This window comes from Giraffa tippelskirchi, chromosome 14 (assembly GCF_054371585.1).
Source record: "Giraffa tippelskirchi isolate mGirTip1 chromosome 14, T2T-mGirTip1v1.2.pri, whole genome shotgun sequence".
Classification (NCBI taxonomy): domain Eukaryota; kingdom Metazoa; phylum Chordata; class Mammalia; order Artiodactyla; family Giraffidae; genus Giraffa; species Giraffa tippelskirchi.
The window spans coordinates 41588869-41603382 of NC_137288.1; the positions used below are offsets into that span (position 1 = coordinate 41588869).

A 14514-nucleotide genomic window follows, 5' to 3' on the forward strand; every position below is an offset into this window, starting at 1 on the left:
TGGATAGATGGATAGAAATTAATCAAATGAAAAAAAATTTGACATAGGACATTTTAAGCAAAAGGAATCACATTTCAGCTAGCAGGAAATGAATATGTAAATAACATAGAGATACTCCAAAAATAAGGTGTTTTTAGGTTTGAGGGGATTTTGCTGAATAATTTAGTGAATAATTCAGTTATGGTTGCTGAAATTGAGAAGAGTTGCAAGGGAAAGGTGAAATGAATGCTCCTTGAAGGGTTTTGACTATATCCTGTAGGTTACCCTAACATCCAGCTTCAGGCATTTAGGTAAGGCCTCCTAGTCTTTTCCATGTCAGCAAACAGCTTTTATGATGTATTTAAATTTTTTATCAATTTTAACTTATTTTACATAAAAATAATTGTTTTAAAATGCCTGTGTGCCATTTAAAAATCATCTTGCATACCCCCAGGGGGACTCCTCCCTTATTTTGGAAGCATTGCTACAGGGCATAGCACTCAGAAAGTTTTAATTGGGGTTGGGGGTGTGACATCAAATAATCAAATAATGTCTGAGCGAGGAACCAATAGTAGTTGGCAAGATAGAAGCAAATAGAGTCCTGGGGACATGGAAACCCGCTTAGAGAGGCTTTTGCCATGGTCCAGGCAGGATGTTCCCTGGAGATTTTCCCTGGTGGCTCAGACAGTAAAGAATCTGCCTGCAGTGCAGGAGACCCAGGTTCCATCCCTGGGTCAGGAAGATCCCCTGCAGAAGGAAATGGCAACCCACTTCAGTATTCTTGCCTGGAGAATTCCATGGATGGAGGAGCTTGGTGAGCCACAGTCCATGGAGTCACAGAGAGTTGGATACAACTGCAGCCATGAAATTAAAAGACGCTTACTCCTTGGAAGGGAAGTTATGACCAACCTAGATAGCATATTAAAAAGCAGAGACATTACTTTGCCAACAAAGGTCCGTCTAGTCAAGGCTATGGTTTTTCCAGTGGTCACGTATGGATGTGAGAGTTGGACTATAAAGAAAGCTGAGCACTGAAGAATTGATGCTTTTGAACTGTGGTGTTGGAGAAGACTCTTGAGAGTGCCTTGGACTGCAAGGAGATGCAACCAGTCCATCCTAAAGGAGATCAGTCCTGGGTGTTCATTGGAAGGACTGATGTTGAAGCTGAAACCCCAATACTTTGGCCACCTGATGTGAAGAGCTGACTCATTTGAAAAGACCCTGATGCTGGGAAAGATTGAGGGCAGGAGGAGAAGGGGACGACAGAGGATGAGATGGCTGAATGGCATCAACAACTTGATGGACATGGGTTTGGGTGGACTCAGGGAATTAGTGATGGACAAGGAGGCCTGGCGTGCTGCCGTTCATGGGGTCGCAAAGAGTCAGACACAACTGAGCAACTGAACTGAACTGAACTGCACTGAGCAACTAACTCTTTGAGGCAGAATGTAATGATGACCTGAACTGAGGCAGTGGATTTGAGACCTTAGGGGACTGACTGTTAGGGATTGACTCTTGGGTTTTATATCCCTTATGTGTTCCTTCACACAAGAATGTGGGTGTTTATGGTCCCTGTAAAGCATGTCTCCACCATAAAACATGGGATCAGAAGTCTATAAATATAAGCTCAGCAAGAATTCAGCCAGAGCTGCAGCTTTGATTTGACAGAGGCAGCTGACTGCAGAAACTAGTTCAAATTTATCCAGAGTTCAAGATCTGCCTCTCCAGGAAAGGTGAAACAAACACATCCTCTTGTAGATGTAGTCAGACCCAGTAGGGAGAGAGAAACACAGATAGTTTTTTTGTAAATTTGGCAAAAGTGTGTCAGACATCATGTGAAATGGTGTCCACACCAACAAATAAAGGAATCCCAGGGACTTCCCTGGTGGTACAGTAGATAAGAATCCACCTGCCAATGCAAGGGACTTGGGTTTCATTCCTGTCCCCGGAAGCTTCTATGTCCTGTGGAGCAAGGACAGAGCCTGTGTGTCATGGCTACTGAGCCCAAGCACCCTAGAGCCTGTGCTCTGCAACAAGAGAAGCTACCACAGTGAGAAGCCTGTGCCCTGCAAAGAAGAGTAGCCCCTACTCAGCACAACTAGAGAAAACCCGCGCAGCAACGAAGACCCAGCACAGCCAAAAATAAATTTTAAAAAAAAAGGAATTCCATAAGGAAAAACCAGAGCTTCTGTGCCCCCACCACTCTGGATTTATCTGTGTGTTCGCTTGGTTGCCTGCCTGTCATGATCACTTTCTAAGGACTTGACTATGATCTTTTTAGAATTACCAAAATAGTAGCCGGAATTTATATAATGCCTTACCCAGAAAAGTCATATTTTATTCTCGGATAAAAATCGGTGATCTCCAAGTGGCAGGGATTTAAAGTACTTAACCTTCAGCCCAGAAAGATGGCTCGCCTAAGAATTCTTGAAAAGTTCAGTGGGATTTGCCCTTTTGTAATCAGAAGAACCTGAGACAGCGTTTGATGTTTTGGCTAGCAGTGACCTCTCATGGGTTTTATAGCCTTAACCTCTTTTTTTTCAATGTAGAAATAAAACATAGGTTCAGCAACTAACAGAATGATCAGAAAGCCACAGTAGGAATTAAAAATTTTTAAGAAATATTTTTGATGAATCTAAAGACTGTCATAGATAGTGAAGTAAGTCAGAAACAGAAAAACAGATCCCATATATGAATGCATATATGTGCAATCTAGAAAAGTGATGAACCTATGTTCAAAGCAGAAAATAGAGACACAGACATAGATAACAAACATGGATACCAAGTGGGTAATGGGGTGGGATGGATTGGGAGTTTAAAATTGACATATATACACTGCTGTGCTGTGCTCAGTCACGTCTGACTCTTTTCGACCCCATGGACTGTAGCCTGCCAAGCTCCTCTGCTCATGGAATTTTCCAGCCAAGAATACTGGAGTGGGTTGCCATTTCCTACTTAAAGGGATCTTCCTGACCCAGAGATCAAACCTGCACCCCTTGCATTGGCAGGCGGCTTCTTTACTGCTAGTGCCACCTTCCTAAGCATAAAATAGATAACCAGTGAGAACTGACTGTATAGCACAGGGGACTCTAGTTAGTGTTCTGTGGTCATCTAGATGAGAAGAAAATCCCAAACAGAGGGAATATATGTATACTTAGAGCTGATTCACTTTGCTGTACAGCAGGAACTAATACAACACTGTAGAGCTCCAGTAGAAAAAAGGGGGAAATACTTCTGAGACTCTTGATGATGAGTATAGGACTAGATTATCACCAGTGTTATATCTGTTTTGATATAACAAATTAAAGAGCCTCTTGATGAAGGAGAAAGAGGAGAGTGAAAAAGTTGGCACAAAACTCAACATTAAGAAAACTAAGATCATGGCATCTGGTCCTATCACTTCATGGCAAATAGATGGGGAAACAAGGGAAACAGTGGCAGACTTCATTTTGAGGGGGTCCAAAATCAGTGCATATGGTGACTGCAGCCATGACATGAAAAGATGCTTGCTCCTTGGATGAAAAGCTATGACCAACCTACTATAAAGCATATTAAAAAGTAGAGACATTACTTTGCCAACAAAGGTCCATCTAGTCAAAGCTATGGTTTTTCCAGTAGTGATGTATTGATGGGAAAGTTGGACCATAAAGAAAGCTGAATGCTGAAGAATTGATGATTTTGAACTGTGGTGTTGGAAAAGACTCTTGAGAGTCTCTGGGACTGCAAGGAGATCAAACCAGTCCATCCTAAAGGAAGTCAACCCTGAATATTCATTGGACAGATTGATGCTAAAGCTGAAACTCCAGTACTTTGGCCACCTGATAAGAACTGACTCATTGGAGAAAACCCTTATGCTGGGAAAGCTTGAGGGCAGGAGGATAAAGGTTACACAGAGGATGAGATGGTTGGGTGGCATCACCAACTCTATGGACATGAGTTTGAGCTATCTCTGGGAGTTGATGATGGACTGGGAAGCCTGGCATGCTGCAGTCCATGGGGTTGCAAAGAGTTGGACACGACTGAGGAACTGAACTGAACTGAACTAGTATCTATTTTGAGGATATCGATTAGGTGTTGTTGACATTTGATGAACGTCTCAGGCCCTTTAACACCCCAGTGAAAACCAGGCAGCTTCCAGTAATTATTCTAAGTCACAGGAAACACAGGCCATGGCTTTCATATCCCGGGATCCAGGCACACGTGGTGCCACACCATTGTCGCTTTCTAGTTCATCTTCATGTTCACCTTTCTGTACTTCCAGTTTTGTGCTGATACCATGATCCACATGTCTTCTGTATTTCAGGATCCAGGCAGAAGGAAAACTCGCCTCTGGGGCAGGCCCTTCTCCTGGCAGGCGGAGGGGAAATATGAGGGGGCTGACAGAGCGTTAGACTCTTCTGGTCTCCATGCTCCTGTTTCCGTTCATTGGCCAGTGCCAGTCGGGTGGCCAAGCCTGACCGTGGGTTGGGGAAGTCAACTGGCTCCGGGGTGGCCCTTTGTGGTGCTGTGGGCATGTGATCCACCCATGGGGAGAGGATGGTGAATCATTGAGGACAGTAACACAATCTACCACAAAAAGAGATCAGGAATTTTGAGAAATTGGAGTTTGCCCATCTCAGGCTTAACAGAATTGTCCTTTAGCTTATTCTATAAATATAGTCAAGAAAATCCTATCTAAAATTATTTATGTGTTATATATGGATGTAGTTTGAGGAAGACTGGCTTTATTTTACTTTGCACAGGCATGTCTGGGTTATAGTGTACTTGAGAAGAAGTGGTATTTAATTAAAGGTTAGGATTGTTGGGGAGACAGACTCGGACATGAGGAAGTGGTAATGTGTACTTTTTTCCAAGGTTTTTGGTTGAAGTCAAGCAGCTGCCATTTTGTTTCTTAAAACCTTTGTTGTTTTTGTTTAATCTCTAAGTCCAACGCTGCAACCCCATGGACTGCAGCATGCCAGGCTCCCCTCTCCTTCACCGTCTCCCGGAATTTGCTCAAATTCTTGTCCATTGAGTTGGTGATACTATCTAACCATCTCAATCTCTGCTGTCCCCTTCTCCTTTTGCCTTCGATCATTCCCCTAAAACACGTCTCCACATTTCTTTTTTCAAATTCCAAAGCAAGAATTTTTTTTTTTTTATCTAAACTTAAAATTTTTTTTAAAAATTCACTAATATTCCTGAGCTGTAACAAGTGCCAGATCCTGTGGAAAGATACCCTTGGGTCGCCTTTATTTTATTTGGGCTTCATAATGATTGTACTACTGTGATTACAGTTGCAGATTAGGAAATGGGGCTGGTGGAACTCAGCCAAGGTCCCAAAACTTGTACTGTGCAGAGCTGAGGTGTCACCCCGGTGTCTGACCTCTATCTAACACTACACATACTGACCATAATTTTCATGCTCTTTTTCCTCTTCCTCCAATTAAAAAAAAATATTATGTATTCATGAAACACATGTGGATTGGAAGGATTGATCTAAAGATGGACAGTTCATCACATCTTGGACACGAGGAGCCACAATGAGCCCTCCAAAATTTCAAAAAGCAGAGTTGTGGGGAGAGAGAGTGACTGTTTGGAGACTAACCGTGGTTTATCTTGGACAGCTAGAATGGAAGTGGGAAAAAATTAAATAAATACTTAGTATGTGGCAAATAGACATACATTAAATTCTTAAGGTTTTGTAGAGTAATTATGAATTAACTGGAGATACATGGGTTATATGTAAAAAAGCATCTTTGTGCAAGAGTTAAGTTTATTGATAATCATTTCACTGATTCTTATTTTTTCAATTATTTTTAAGAGCTGTGTGTGTGTGTGTGTGTGTGTATGTATATAATTTTAGATTGTTAGGATCCACTTCCCCAATATTTATACTGTGTATTGATATTGGATCATGACTTTTCTAGTCTGTGGATGGTAGAAGTCACTCTGTTCTTTATTAACTTAGTGACTAACTTTCCTTGTATTATAATCACATCTGGCCTGTCTTTATTATTCCTTTGATACCCTTCCAAATTTATGTCAGATAGAATGCCACTTCTTCCTTGAATACCCAGCTCTCCGAGCCAATCAGTGTTTGTTTTTAGCATCCTGATGATTTTTGCCTAAATTTCATAGTTTTGTTACCTATTTATCATTTGTGTCATACTATAATAATGCCTGTTACTAGGTTGTAAATTATAGAGGGCAGGGACACTATGGCACTCATTTCTATGTCTCTTTTTGCCCTGCATATAATTCCCGCTAAACCAGTTCGTTGTCAAAATCTTATGACTCTGACTCGACATAGATCAGGGTCCGCATATCACATGATTTCATAACCTTCCATATTGTTTCATGTAACTCACTCCACGAGTGATATTCAAAACTAGTCCTATGCAGTGTTATACTGATGCATTACCAAACTTCATTTAAGATCCTCCCTTTCTAGCTTCAGGCCATTGGTGGTTCATTTCTGTCATTTCTGTGAACTGCCTTCTCCAGTTAACCCTGTCCTGTGGTATGTCTCAGCCTCACTGAGCTAGATTCCTTACAGTTCTTTCTTTGCAGAGGAAACACATCCATTAATTTTTGTCTAACTTTCAAACATGGTGGTAACCCCAGTTTCTCTGGGTTGCGCATGTGGTGGTCTGCAGATGGAAACTTACAAACAGGTGTTTGATGCCACAGGACCACTAGCGTCTGCTTGTGGATTCGCTCACTGTAACCCTCTTTTCATCCTTTCCTTGTCTTCCCAACTGCAGGGCCTTAAAGCTGCTGACAACGATCCCACCGCTCCGCCCTACGACTCCCTCTTAGTCTTTGACTATGAAGGCAGTGGCTCCACGGCCGGGTCCTTGAGCTCCCTTAATTCCTCCAGTAGTGGAGGTGAGCAGGACTATGACTATCTGAACGACTGGGGGCCCCGCTTCAAGAAACTTGCTGACATGTACGGTGGAGGTGATGACTGAACTTCAGGGTGAACTTGGTTTTTGGACAAGTACAAACAATTGCAACTGATATTCCCAAAAAGCATTCAGAAGCTAGGCTTTAACTTTGTAGTCTACTAGCACAGTGCTTGCTGGAGGCTTTGGCAGAGGCTGCAAACCAATTTGGGCTCAGAGGGAATATCGGTGATCCAATACTGTTTGGAAAAACACTGAGCTCAGTTACACTTGAATTTTACAGTACAGAAGCACTGGGATTTTATGTGCCTTTTTGTACCTTTTTCAGATTGGAATTAGTTTTATGTTTAAGGCTTTAATGGTACTGATTTCTGAAATGATAAGTAAAAGACAAAATATTTTGTGGTGGGAGCAGTAAGTTAAACCATGATATGCTTCGACACGCTTTTTGTTACATCGCATTTGCTTTTATTAAAAATATGGAATTAAACAGACAAACCACTCATGGAGCAATTTTATTATCTTGGGGGCTGAGACCATGAGATTGGAAAATGTACATTACTTCTAGTTTTAGACTTTAGTTTCTTGTTTTGTTTTTTTTTTTTCCACTAAAATCTTAAAACTTACGCAGCTGGTTGCAAATAAAGGGAGTTTTCATATCACCAATTTGTAGCAAAATTGAATTTTTTCATAAACTAGAATGTTAGACACATTTTGGTCTTAATCCATGTACACTTTTTTATTTACTGTATTTTTTCCACTTCACTGTAAAAATGGTATGTGTACATAATGTTTTATTGGCATAGTCTATGGAGAAGTGCAGAAACTTCAGAACATGTGTATGTATTATTTGGACTATGGATTCAGGTTTTTTGCATGTTTATATCTTTCGTTATGGATAAAGTATTTACAAAACAAAGTGACATTTGATTCAATTGTTGAGCTGTAGTTAGAATACTCAATTTTTAATTTTTTAATTTTTTTTTATTTTTTATTTTCTTTTTTTGTTTGGGAAGGGAGAAAAGTTCTTAGCACAAATGTTTTACATAATTTGTACCAAAAAAAAAAAAAAAAAGGAAAGACAAGAAATGAAAGGGGTGGCCTGACACTGGTGGCACTACTGCAGTGTGTGTTTTTAAAAAAAAATGAAAAAAAAAAAGCTTTTAAACTGGAGAGACTTCTGACAACAGCTTTGCCTCTGTATTGTGTACCAGAATATAAATAATACACCTCTGACCCCAGCATTCTGAATAAAATGCTAATTTTGGATCTGGTGACTGGTTTGAACTTTTTCTTTTCTACTTGAGATGCTTTGAATGTTTCAAAAATCCCAGGTCCTGGAGTTGCATTGAGAACTGCAGTACAAAAGTATGAATTGGTTCTTGCACTGTTCACCATCTAAAAGCCCTTAGCGTGCAGCCAGCCGTGTCCGGTGAGCAGTGGAGAAACCCTGATCATAGAAGGAAAACATCAAGCCACCCAGGAATCAACTACACTGAAGGTGGTGTATGCAAATCACATCAGTGAACTTTGTGTAATTCTTAACATCATTTGTGCTTTTATTCCCTTCCGCTTCTGTCTGTGGTTATGCTGACTCTAACAGGCTTTTCCCACTAGAGCAGGGGTCCCCAACCTCCAGGCCACAGAGCTGTATCTGTATTTACAGCCACTCCCTATCACCCGCATTACCATCTGAACTCCCTGCCTCCTGTCAGATTAGCAGTAGCATCATAGATATTATGTGTGTGTATCATCCCGAAACTATCTAGTCCCATTCTGTGAAAAAATTGTCTTTCACAGAATCGGTCCCTGGTGTCAAAAAGGTTGGGGACCACTGCACTAGACTGCCCACTGCAGGAAAACCTCACCAAAAAGTGATAGACTTGGCCCTGGAAAGTGCAGTGGATGCTGGGAATTCCAAGGCAATCCATTGAAGCCATTGTTCGATGTATCTGGTGAAATACACTTGGGCTGGACTTCTGTTCATTAACTGGACCAATTTTTTCCCTAACTTTCTTAAAGAGGTATAATGGACAAATAAAATTTTGTATATTTGAAGCATATGATGTGATGACTTGATGTATGTATACATTATGAAATGATTTCCACAGTCATGTCACTTACCACATATTATCACCTCACATAGTTACACTTTGTGTGTGTGTGTATGTGTATGTGGTGAGAACATGTAAAATCTACTTAACAAAGTTCAAGCACACAGTACAGCATTAGCTGATACAGTCACAGAGGACAAAAAAGCAAAATCACCTTATTCAGTTTTGTAAAATTGTTCAGTGCACTCTGTAGTTCATAAATGAATTTTAAGAATCTTGAAAAATCCTCACTGCTTTTTTCCTATATTCCTTATGATCATTATCGCATTACATATACTTATATTGTATTGTACACTTTGGAAAAAACTTAATACAGTATACCTCCTCTAACTCCATGTGGGTTTTCACTTTAATTTCATTCTAGAGAGTAAAATTACTTTTCTATCAATTTGCTCTGTAAGCAATATTTTCTTCTCACTTTTCTAATCTTTAAATGCCAGAGGTTGTCTCTGGAATTTCCGTAATGAAACTTAGTAAATTTGCTGATTGGAATAGTCTTTTTAAAATGAGTCTTTAGACTGCACCTCTGTACTACTGTACGTTCAAATGAAAACTGTCTTTTTAAATTCAAACATCTCAACATTTAAAATTAATAGCATTCGGGTAACAAACACTTCCAATTATTTTCTTAGGATTGATGTTCAGTGACAGACTATTTCTAACACAGGGGCTTCCCTGATGGTTCAGTGATAACCCATTTGCCAATTCAGGAGACTTGGGTTTGATCCCTGGGTCAGGAAGATGCCCTGGAGAAGGAAATGGCAACCCACTCCAGTATTCTTGCCTGGGAAATCACATGGACAGAGGAGCCTGGGGGGCTACAGTCCATGGGGTCACAAAGAGTTGGACACAACTGATCGACTAAACGTGTACATACATCTCTAACACAGGCAAACCTCGTTTTATGCCATTTATGCCCTTTTATGCCCTATTGGGCTTCACAGATACTGCTTTTTTTTAACAAATTGAAAATTTGTGGCAACCCTGCGTGAAGCACGCCTATCGTGCCATTTTTACACCATTTGTTCGGTCTTGTTTCTGTGTCACATTTTGGTGGTTGTTCAGTCACTCAGTTGTGTCCGACTCTTTGCGACCCCATGGACTGCAGCATGCCATGCTTCACTGTCCTTTGCCATCTCCTGGAGTTTGCTTAAACTGATGTCCATTGAGTCAAGTTTACCACATTTTGGTAATTTCTGCAACATTTTAAACTCAGCACCAACAAAAATGATTATCACTCACTGAAGGCTAGATAATGGTTAGCAATTTTTAACAATAAAGTACTTTTTAATTAAGGTATGTGCATATTTTAGACATAATGCTATTGCCTACTTAATACAGTATAGTATAATAACCATACCTATATGCACTGGGAAACCCCCTAAAAATTTTGTGACTGACTATTGTGATATTCACTTTATTGTAGTGGTCTGTAACCAAATTCTCAATGTACTAATTTTTAGCAGTAATAATAAGCATTTTATATATACGCAATCAGTAAATGTAAACACAGTTGTTTTCAAAACTTCCGTATTTTGCTGGAGTAATGCATGACTAGGTTTCCTTTGTGGGGAAAAAAAAAATGGGAAACAGAAAGTAGAAACCCTCTGCTCTGATACAGGAGGAACTTCTGTTTAGCTGTTTATTAATGACATGTAATTTATATTCTTTTCCAAAAAAACATTTTACACACAGATTTCCATAAAGATTTTATTTTGTTTTCATGAAAGTGGAATGATACACTATGTATTTTCTGTAGCTTGTCTTTTTCACTAGGAGTGAATCTTGGAAGTTTTTTCGTATGAGTGTATATATCTACCTCATCCTTTTTCATTGCTATGTAGTATTCCTTAATGTGGCCGTATAGTTTAACCATTTCCTAAGTAACTGGTTGTTTCTGATGTTTTCGCTGCTGTAGAAAATGCTGCAGTTGGTTAATAGCCTTGTTCATGTTTCTCTGCCTGGGAGCATTCTCTAAATGAGATGTTTGGAGATGGAATTGCTAGATGAAAGAACATGGAGAGTAGTTAATTAAATATGGCTAAAGTTATAAGTGTTTTAATGTTACTCTAAAGTGCCTTTTAGCTAAAAGATGATAAGGCTTTCTAAAAGCCAACAACTTCCTTTTTTAGCAAAATGATTTTATGCTGCTCAAAATAGTAACCACAGAATATAAGACAATCTAGCCAAGGATTTTTTTTTCTTTTTTCTTTGGAAAGTAGCCTTTAAGTCAGGCCACAGTACTAGTTTCAAATACTCTGTAAAGTGATTGTAACCATGTGATGTAATAAAACCTTGAAAACTATATTTATGAATGTGGTTTATGGAGCCCATCCAGAAACATGTTTTTCTAGGTCGTTTCTAGTGATTTGAGTCGCTTCTGCAACATTGCCAATAATAAACTTGCATATAAAGTGCTAGAATCTCTGTGAAATGGGTTATTTTTCATGATAAAAATGTGTGCATTTTAAATTTTAATGAGACATGGCCAAATTGCCCTAATAAATACTACTCCAATTGACCCTCCCAACAACACCATATAAAAGTCTATGCATCCTCATCTTCAACAATCTGAAACATTACACATGTTTAAAAGTTTTGCCAATGTGATAGACAACATAAAATAATCTCATGTAATTAAGACTTTCCTGGTTACTAATGAGATTAGTTGGTGATTTTTTTTCTTATGTTTATTAGCCATTTGTGTTTCTTTGAATTGCCTATGTTTGTTTTCCTATTAAAGTAGTTGGCTTTTTCCAATTGATTAGTAAGAACTTATGTGCATTTTTTTTCCTGGTCTTTTGCCAATATTGTAAATTTGCCTATGGTGTTTTACTGATAAACATTTGTTTTTTGTTTTGTTTTGTTTTGTTTTTATAAATTTATTTATTTTAGTTGGGGGCTAATTACTTTACAATATTGTAATAGTTTTTGCCATACATTGACATGAATCAGCCATGGGTTTACATGTGTTCCCCTTCCTGGACCCCCCACCCACCTCCCTCCCCATCCCATCCCTCTGGGTCATCCCATTGCCCCGGCCCTGAGCCCTTGTCTCATGCATCGAACATGGAATGGTGTTCTGTTTCACAGATGATAATATACATGTTTCAATGCTATTCTCCCAGAACGTCCCACCCTCACCTTCTCCCTCAGAGTCCATAAAATTGTTCTATGCATCTGTGTCTCTTATTCTGTCTCGCATATAGGGTTATCGTTACCATCTTTCAAATTCCATATATATGCATTAGTATACTGTATTGTTGTTTTTCTTTCTGGCTTACTTCACTCTGTATAATGGGCTCCAGTTTCATCCATCTCAGTAGAACTGATTCAAATGTATTTTTTTTAATGGCTGAGTAATATTCCATTGTGTATATGTACCACAGCTTCCTTATCCATTCGTCTGCTGATGGACATCTAGGTTGCTTGCATGTCCTGGCTATTGTGACCCTGGGGTTTTTCATTTCTTCCTTCTCTAGTTGCTTTAGGTGTAGAGTTAGTTGATTTATTTGATTTTTTTCTTGTTTCTTGAGGTACGCCTGTATTGCTATGAACCTTCCCCTTAGTATTGCTTTTACAGTGTCCCATAGGTTTTGGGTTGTTGTGTTTTCATTTTCATTCGTTTCTATGCATAATTTTATTTCTTTTTTGATTTCTTCTGTGATTTGTTGGTTAAACATTTGTTTTTTGTGATCTACTCTGTCAGTATTTTCAACTGTAGGTTTTTGATAGTCTTCTCACCTCCAAATTATACAATTACTATCCTCTGTTGTTGTTTTGTTTTGTTTTGTTTGCTTTGCACTTATGTAGCTCTTTAATTCACCTGGAAATTGTTTTGTATGAGGTAGAAATCTAACTTTTAAAATACTTGTAGATATGTGGTCTATTTTCTAAGCACCACTCATTAACCCAATCATGGTGCTGCTACTGCTGCTAAGTCGCTTCAGTCATGTCCGACTCTGTGGGACCCCATAGACGGCAGCCCACCAGGCTCCGCCATCCCTGGCATTTTCCAGGCAAGAATACTGGAGTGGGTTGCCATTTCCTTCTCCAGTGCATGAAAGGGAAAAGTGAAAGTGAAGTCGCTCAGTCGTGTCCGACTCTTAGTAACCCCATGGACAGTAGCCTACCAGGCTCCTCCGTCCATGGGATTTTCCAGGCAAGAGTACTGGAGTGGGGTGCCATTGCCTTCTCCTAACCCAATCATAACCAACCTTTATCTTATACATAGAAATGTATGATTGTTTCTAGATCATTTATTCTGTTCTATTGATCATTTACTTAATTCCTGCACTAATGTTTAGTATTTTATACTAAAATATCATTTCTGATAAGCCATTTCTCCCACTGTTCTTTACTTCTAATAAAAATTTTCTTTATTTATATTTTTTGTGTGCATTAATTTTAGAAAGTTTTGTCAATTTCTATAACAATTTTTCTTGGAAATTTTACACAGCTGTGAAGAGTTAATAGCTTCATCTATTATCCTATCTAATATTATAATCTTTTTCACTTTTCAGATCATATATACACTTTCATAAAGTTTCATTAGACATTTTATTATATTGTAATTTTAATTTTATTAAAACAATATGCTTTTGCAGCATTTTTTCAAGTGATTCTTTTACCGCTGTATTGGAAATTTATTCATGTTTATTTATCTTTCTTGTTTCTAACCCTCATTTTACTCTTGTATGATTTTCAATAGCTTTTAAATGATTTTCTCAGGTTTTTCTGATAATCATTTTTGTATATAATGAGGTTCTTGTCCTTATTCCAAAATCAATAGTTTATTTCCTGTATAGTTAGTAGTAATGTAAATCATAAGCTTTAACATTTTTATAATAGGATGGTTTTGTGTATTTCATCATTATGTATAACATTCCCTGTAAGTATAGATATAGCTAGCTTACTTAGAGATTTTATGAGTATTCATGTTGAATTTTATAAAATGCATTTCCTTCATCCGCAGAGATAATAAAATATTAATCCATTAATACAGTGAAATATCCCATTAGGTTTTCCAATATTGAATCAGACTTTTTTGGAATAAACCCTCCTTGATCAAGGGCTTCCCCTGTGGCTCAGTGGTAAAGAGTCTGCCTGCAATGCAGGAGACCCGGGTTTGATCCTTGGGTGAGGAAAATCCCCTGGAAAGGGAATGGCTACCCACTCCAGTATTTTTCCCTAGAGAAGCCCATGAACAGAGGAGCCTGATGGGCTACAGGCCACTGGGTCACAAAGAGTTGGACACGACTGAAGCAACTTGGTCATAATGTTATTCTTTTAATGGACTGATGTATTTGATTTGCTCTGATTTTACTTAAGACTTTAAAATTACATGCAATTTTTTTATACTTTTGTATTTTTCCATTATTCTTGTTCAGTATTAGTCCTAAATTTATTATGGCTGCAAATAAAGAATTAGGAAGACTGCCATTGTGTTTTGTGCTCTGAAATAATTTATATAAATTTGGGATTATCTACTCACAAAAATTTGTTATACTTCTCCTACAATTTTACCATTGTAA

General features: G+C 38.6%; 1 protein-coding gene across 4 annotated transcripts in view; it reads left to right on the forward strand.

Moving 5' to 3' along the window:
• The window catches only part of CDH2 (cadherin 2), a 394092-nt gene extending 385952 nt beyond the window's left edge, over nt 1-8140 (forward strand). For all 4 annotated transcript variants that reach the window (XM_081563143.1, XM_081563142.1, XM_081563145.1 and 1 more), the window contains one exon: nt 6726-8140. In XM_081563143.1, the coding sequence (XP_081419269.1) occupies nt 6726-6932 (207 nt within the window). In that variant the 3' untranslated portion in view covers nt 6933-8140. The remainder of the gene's footprint in view (nt 1-6725) is intronic.
• The last annotated feature ends 6374 nt before the right edge of the window (nt 8141-14514 follow it).